The 7,679-nt window shown below is 38.6% G+C and overlaps 1 protein-coding gene across 1 annotated transcript in view; it reads left to right on the forward strand.

The window, feature by feature from the left end:
• Positions 1 to 4,827, forward strand: part of STAT4 (signal transducer and activator of transcription 4) — a 39,024-nt gene extending 34,197 nt beyond the window's left edge. Inside the window, exons 20-23 of the mRNA XM_061457351.1 lie at positions 270 to 461; positions 1,714 to 1,780; positions 2,293 to 2,401; positions 4,497 to 4,827. Of these exons, the coding sequence (XP_061313335.1) occupies positions 270 to 461; positions 1,714 to 1,780; positions 2,293 to 2,401; positions 4,497 to 4,523 (395 nt within the window). The 3' untranslated portion in view covers positions 4,524 to 4,827. The remainder of the gene's footprint in view (positions 1 to 269; positions 462 to 1,713; positions 1,781 to 2,292; positions 2,402 to 4,496) is intronic.
• Positions 4,828 to 7,679: the final 2,852 nt, after the last annotated feature.

Raw genomic sequence — 7,679 nt, forward strand, 5'->3', positions numbered from 1 at the left:
ATACAAGTATTGTATTTACTGAAACATAAACCAAAACTCTGAAAATCCACCTCTCATTTTTTAGCTATCTTAAGTTCCTTAGGAAATGAACTTCCTTACTGCAGGCTTTAAATTTGCGTACGCATGCACAGAAGGTATATCTTGAAAGCTCATCTGAACAGGTAAAATCCACACCAGTGTAAGTTGCAAGAGAAAGGCAAAAAACCATTTCAACAGTAGATACTGATCTACCAGTTATCAGTGGTCATGATGCCTTTGTATTTTTACAGGAGACGTTACATTTCATTCAGTGGAACCCTATAACAAAGGTCGCTTATCTGCACTGCCTTTTGCTGACATACTGCGTGATTACAAAGTTATTATGGCAGACAATGTTCCTGAAAATCCTCTGAAGTATCTGTATCCAGACATTCCCAAAGATAAGGCGTTTGGCAAACACTACAGCTGTCAGCCAAATGAAGGTTAGGCTCCATTTCTCTATTTGACCTTTCTGCAAAGCAGCTGCAAAATCAAGAGGCAATTTGAGGCATGTGGGGAGGGGAGAAAGAGAACAGATTAAGATGCCTCCTTTAATTGGCATCAAGATAAGTGTTTTAACATGTGTCTATCATTTAGACAGCTTCATTTTGTAAATACATTCTTGGTCTTAGAGGTTATATTAGAGGGGACAACAACATTTCAAAGAAGCTAAGAAATAGATCTTAGGGTACAAACAGTCAAAAAATCAGGATTACTTCTTTTCCTGACCAATGCATTACAAAATTCAGTGCTCGAGTGTTCAAAGGAGATGAAACTGAAAAGTCATCTTGCTGATTGGCTTTGTAATTATGTTACAGTAGCATGCAGTCTCTTCAATTTCAAGAGAATTCTGTATTTTCCAAACAGCTTGGAAGACCCGTTTTATTTCATTTCATTAGGTGGAACCCTATAGCAAAAGGTCACTTACCTACACTGCCTTTTGCTGACCTACTTTGCAATTACAAAGTTATTATGGCAGACAGTGTTCTTAAAAAACCCTGGCAACTGAACTGGAAAATACAAAAAGGCTAGAAAAGAATGGCTTCAAATACGTCCAGGCCCACACTTGCTCTTGCCTAAGTTACAGGTCAGGCCATTTTTAGACTAAACTTGCTCTTGCTCAAAAAGCCCTCAAAGCCTTGATTTTTTTAGTAGATAATACACATTCTTCTAGACTTCCGATATTAAAGGTTACAATTCCATCTGAGTTCCAATTCCTACTCTACTCAAAAATATTTGGAGGCTACAAGTGGTTTTCCTCTTCATTTTAATGCAGTTGACTTTGCCTAATGCTCCATGTATGTGCTTAATTTCATGCAAAAGACATCGCTGAAGCTATATGTGTAGAGAGAGAGCACAAGCATTTGCAGAACTGAAATCTAGAAGCTCAAAATCACCAAGCTTGTAAAATTATGGTATATTTGCTTTTGAAACCCCACCAAGATCTCTTTCACCAGGTCTAATGTTCTGATAGGGCAATTCATATAAAGGGAGCACAGTCAATTATGTGACTAAGACCTGAGCCCAAAGACCAGTCTCAGGAATTCCCCTCATTTTTATGGCTGTTTATTCAAACATGAACAGCAACATTTCTGTCTTAATATAGTATGGTCTGCAGCACTTAGAGCAGATATCTAATTTCAAATAAATAATAAAACTACTAGGCAATATTTAATTTCTAACATTTATTTTTAGTCTCAAAGCCCTCAGATGGAGGCGGCAAAGGTTACGTTCCTTCTGTATTTATCCCAGTCTCTAAAATGTAAGTATTCTTATGGATGTATTACATTTCAAATGTTATCTTTATTAAATTTACATACTGCTTCAAAGTTATCCCTGCCTCCCTTCTCCCATTCTAATAGTTCAGGAAAGCAATACATTGCATGTTTTTGTTTGGCCAAAGACTGCTAAACACAAGAAATGGAGGTAAAGAGCTTCACTTTTATGGAGCTTTTCCCATCCATGTGGCAAAACATTTGTAAAAATTGAATGAAGGCTTTACAGTACTCTGATCTACTAATCTTTCATTGCCTCCTTTTTCTCTCCAGCAACTGATATTACAGTCAGGTTTATCCTCTCTTCACTTGGTCCTATCTCCTACATTTTTAAGTGTATACCAGCTTGTTAGCATGTGCTTACAGGCCAACCAGCAAGCCCAACTATAAGCTTAACTTAAACATTCACCCTACTCCACTGGTATGCATCAAGTTAGAGGGATTTAGGTTGCTTTTAAGATTATTTTTGTGGTTTGTTCTTTTTCCTTTTTTTTTTAAGCTTAAATGATTCTGCAGATCCACATTCTCCATCAGATCTTCTTCCAATGTCTCCAAGTGTTTATGCTGTGCTGAGAGAACATCTGAGTCCCACTGTGATCGAAACTGCTGTATGTTGTAAACTTTTCCATTCATAAGTTAATGCTGTACATACATAAGCAAGTTGAACATGTACAACACAGATGCTGTTTATACAAAAGGCTGCTTGTACAATTATTAGAAAAATCAGTGCTCTTTCATCATGCAATGCAGACATTTCCTATTCTAAATGGGACAGGATGTACAAGCATATTTGGAATCACTGTATTATATGAAATTGTCTGACACACTGGCCAGTGAATCGTGAATGTCAAAATTCGAAGATCCTGGAGTTCTTGCACAAATGAAACCTTTACACTGACAAATACACAATGATTACACTAATTCTGTAGCTAGCACAAAGGACTTGTCTTGCATAGGGAAGCTGCACAAAGAATATAAAAACTTGTGATTCAGCAAACTTGCACTTTTCTGTGCTTCAAGTTTCTACTTGAGGTACCAAAGTCAGAAATTAGAAGTCAACTAAAATCTTCTTAGCAAATAAAACTAATATTCACTAAGTATATAGAAGGATTGGGAAAATACTGTACCAACATCCTATGTGAAATATTTCCCTCTTCTACTTACTGACTAGAAATTGTGTTCTGAATCATTGCGGTATAGAATACTTCAAGCACTGATGTGTAGCCACTGGAGATTTGCCCAGCAGACTTCTATCAGGAAACAAAGTAGTGGTTTGGCTTTGAGATCTTTAAAAGAATACCTCATTTTTTAATACTAGGTCTTGGTTTTCTCTATGTTCAATGACTTATGGTCTTAAAATAGTTATGCATTTAAATGCTTGTGAACTCCCCTTCAAATGCCTCTCTGTAAACACTCCTCCTCACCCACAGACCAAAACTAAACAAGAATCCTGACTGCTGATGATTTGAAGCAGAGCTAAACTTTATATACAAATAGAGGAGTTCTTTAATATACACCAAGCTGAAGATCTGTTCAAGAGCAAAGTATCTTTTTCTTGCTTCTTCACCCTTTTCTCCAATACCAAACTAGTTCTTCACCTAAAACTGAAATACTACCCTGAATGGAAAGTCTGTATTAAAATGTACACACCCTATTTGAGACATGACCCCACTCGCTTGTTGTTTGGTTTATGCCATATGAAAACAGTTCTGACCTAAACTGCATTCGTGAACTAATATGCCTTTGCCTTTCTCAAAGTTTAGGGAGTGCAAATAACAGTTGGCTTCACTTCTGCTTATCATCAGGCTCCAAATGTTTTTGGTTTCTTTTAGCATTCAACAGTAATTCTCAAACCAGCTCTTTCCAGAGCCTATAAACAAGCTGTGACCATTGCCACCATTTTGAGTCATAACTGTACAAAAACCCCCATGTGTTTGGTAATGAACTGGGAGGGTCAAATACAATCACATTGCAGTTTTTAAGGGTACAAGTGAAATAGTTCAGTGCTGCTAAATGGTAGATGATTTTCTAGAGGCTCTTAACTAGAAATATTTTCTAGAATTAGTTGAGAAAATAGTTTTAGAGGATTTTAAGTAGTCCCTCCTTAGTTTTAACATTCTATTCAACTTGATAAATGGAAAAGAGGAAAATAAGGAGGTTTTTTCCTTTATCATCCCAAATTCACACAACAAACTACCCTAGTGAAGATGTGCCCAAGTAGAGCAAGCAGACGATATGCATTATTAAAGAAATATGTTCTCTCACTAAGATGCCAGTGATAAAGCACTGTGTGAGATGCGGAGAACAAGGGTGCAATCTGCAGTGGAACAAATTATCCTGTAACTCAGTAACTCAGTCTTAGAAAGATACACTTTCTGTATTCTTGCTGCATTCCCTTCTAGTTCCCCCCTCCCAGGTTTCCCTACACATCAGGAAAACAAGACTCCACTAAAACCCCTGCACTAATGCAAGAATCACAGAAGTTCAAATAAAAATGTCTCTTTTATTGCAACTACCACACAGTGTTTTCTAATGAGCATTCCAATATTTTGTGAAGAACCAGAAATGGGATCCTCAGTTTGTATTATGTTGTCAAAATGACACTGCAATTACATGGAGCCAAAAAAGGTTTAATGTGCAGTTACTTTTGAATGAACAGCAGTTAACTGCCACAAGACTAATCTTTCCCTTCTTTTCTTGCAGCTGGGTTCTCCTTACTCAACTGACTGAAGTTCACAAACCAGAAAAATCAGTAATCATGTGTGGGTTAAAGATGCAGTAATTTTTATAGTTTTCCCCCTCCATCATGTAAATCAGCATTTCCCAGAAACCATTAGAATGTTATTCTTGGGACCCTGTTACCAATATCATGTAAGCCGGGAATCTTCTCCCTAGGGATTACGAATAGCCTCCTGCAAGTCAGAATTCCTCTCCTCACTGATAAAAGGCCAAATCCTTTCTGGCTTGCAGGTCATTTGACTTCGGCAGGGTCCAGCAGAATAATTCTGCAAGTAAAATTTATCGTCCATAGAATTGCTGTAAATAAAAGTACAAGAAAAGAATGTTTTGCTTCTGAAAATAGCACATAAGGATAACTAAAGACATTAATGCATGTGAGGAAATGATGATTTATTGTTCTAAGTAGTTTCTGTTTAATCATCATCTTGCACACTATTGGTTTAGCGACTATTTTAAAGTGAAGATTCTCATCCCCCTGAGTTGAGATGTCCCGTAGGTGTCCGGGATTTGCTTTTTCCAAAGATGAACTAGCTTCAGCATAGATTTTTATGTGCCACCACAGCACAAGTTGTGGAAGAAAAAAGGTCCGCAAGACAAGGGTGTTCCAGAAAGGAAACAGCCACAAAATCTGTGGTGACAAAAGGCTGTCTCCATTTTGCTGCTGAAGTGCAGAAGTAAATCTATTTGTGCATAAAGCACTCAGATACTACAGCAAGAACTATCAGAGTTTAACGTGGAAAAAACCTGATCTGGCAGAGTCTGGATGCTATCTGGTAAATGTGGACTGGGAGGCAGTTTTAAAGAAATAATTACTGAAGAGCTACAGCATTTGCTGATCACTGGGCAATTTGTGCTACATGACAAAGTATTGCATGCCTGTCAGATTCATTTAACAAGCAGAATAACTAGTTTTTGTATAAATGGTAAAGTCCCTTTTTAAAATATTCTCCTTTTTTTTATTATTTCAGGCACTGTGTAGTGCTGGGTTTGGGCTGTTTCGTTTTGTTGTTGGTTTGGGTTTTTTTCACTTTCCTATCAATATTATCCCCAAAACCCCTGTTAATAATAAACATGCAATTCCAAGGCTGCTGTATTTCACGTATACAGTCTCATTCAAGATTTAAATCTTGTCTGCAGAATATGTGGTTAATGCATGCAAATGCTGGCACATTTGCACCTTGCGATCTTCTGCAAATTAGGTTCAAATTAGACATCTGGGATGAAAACAACCTCCTTGAATCAGTAAGTCCTGAATTTTGCTTTCATTTTGCCTTTTTTACTCACTCCTCTCATGCATACTTTTAACGTTAGTTGAAAGCAAGTGAATGGAAACAGAGTAATGAGATATTTCTGTGCTACATAGGAACATGAACAAACATGTCTCTGTTCATCAGAGTGAATTAAAGCAAGCTGCAGATAAGAAGTCATTTTCCCCTCAGAAAGCATCATGTATAAATAATTTTCCAAAACAACCATTGTGTATATAGTTTGGTAACATCTGTAATTTATATGACCAGCATAAATAAAAATGGATTTTAGCTTAAAGTTGGATATCTGGGCTTCTGTGGCATTTTTTCCAGATAGAACAAAAAGAGTCAAGCCTTCCTTGTGATGATCTCAAGTCTGAACTACAAGTAGTAACAGACTTCTAAAGCAGCAAACATAACTTTACCTCACACCGGCTAATTGAATGCTTTTTCTTTCTAACCTCAATACAAACGAAACGGCGGGTAACCTGTCCTTTTGACCATGTAAACTTCATGGTGAGTACTGTGAGTACTGTTTCATGAAACAATCTTCCCTCTCCTTCTTCCTTGCCCCTTGTGCAATGCAACTCTTCAAGACTCTCGAGTCTTGACTTCAACACAATATACTTTGTGTTACTGAATAGCATTGTGGATAAGGTTTTGGCATTACTGCTCCTACTATTGTTTAAACTCAGATTTCACAAGCGGTAGGTTTAACATTTAATTGAAAGCCATGTGACTTTAAATCAGTTCACTCCTTTAAAGGAAAACTGGGGTCATTTTCTGTAAGATAAATATATACAGTCCAAGCCTCCTTCCATTAAAAAAGTGAGAATTTTGTCCTTATGCCACTTTGAGTAAGAACAGGGCTCTCTAGCAAAATGATGGGGGGAGAGAGAGGGAGGAGAGAAAAAATTGTACTGAAAGGGATGCCTCAAGACACTGCCAGAAGAAATGAAACATCTGCTTTTAAGTACTTTTACTGTGGTTGTGCTTTCACTGTATTTTGCAACAGCAGAGTCAAAAATAACAGGAAAATAAAAAAAAAAACCCCAAACGTGATTGTTCTGTACGTTTTGTCTTGCCACACCACCGTAATGATTCCAATCAAAAAAAAAAAAAGTGAAAACAGCCATTTACCTTCTGCTACAGCTTTCATTTATAGCCACATTTATACCCACTACTTGGTAGCATTTCATACCATACAAAAGATACCAAAAAGGATCCAAGTATCTTGCAGACTTGCATCAAACCCTGAACTTAATTCCTTCTGGCCTTTGTTGACACATACACAAGACAAAACTTGCCACGGCAAAGTAGCACCAAGCGTCCTAGCAAATAACACAGTTGCAAGAAAGATTACATGAAGGAAACCAAAACTACTTTGTCAAATTATTCCCTGGGAAGGAAACTCTCAACTGACAAACGCTGGGAACTGTTAAGACACTCAGCCACCTGCAGTTTATAGGCATTCTTAGTTTCTGTAACTTGGATGAAAATCTGGGTTACAGTTCATAGCGGTTTCAGCTGTTTGTACAGCCCTTATTGCACTGGCATGCCTTCTTTCTGTGCAGTTGAGACCATGGCTGCCCTCACAGGCCTCTGCCCCAGCTCCTGCTTTCCAGCGCTAGCCCACCGCTCCGCCAGCGAGTATCCCACCAGCAGCACTTGCAAAGGGTCATTTTCTCATCGCTACAGAGGGAAAGGGTGGCGGGGGGTGTCCGGGGCTGGAAAGGGGGTTTCTGGTTTCTGTTTCGACTTCCCCTCAGCCGCCCCTTCCGGATACTCCGCTGCCTTCCCAGAAGTCACGTGGCGCGGCTGTTCCCGGCTCGCCCTCCCCTCCTCCCGCGCCTGCGCATTAGGCCAGGCAGGCTCGGCTGGGGGCGTGCTGAGGCGGCTG

The sequence above is a fragment of the Pezoporus flaviventris genome, unplaced genomic scaffold (assembly GCF_033815535.1).
Source record: "Pezoporus flaviventris isolate CSIRO_AGI_PZ_B2104156 unplaced genomic scaffold, CSIRO_AGI_Pfla_v1 ptg000001l, whole genome shotgun sequence".
Lineage (NCBI taxonomy): Eukaryota > Metazoa > Chordata > Aves > Psittaciformes > Psittacidae > Pezoporus > Pezoporus flaviventris.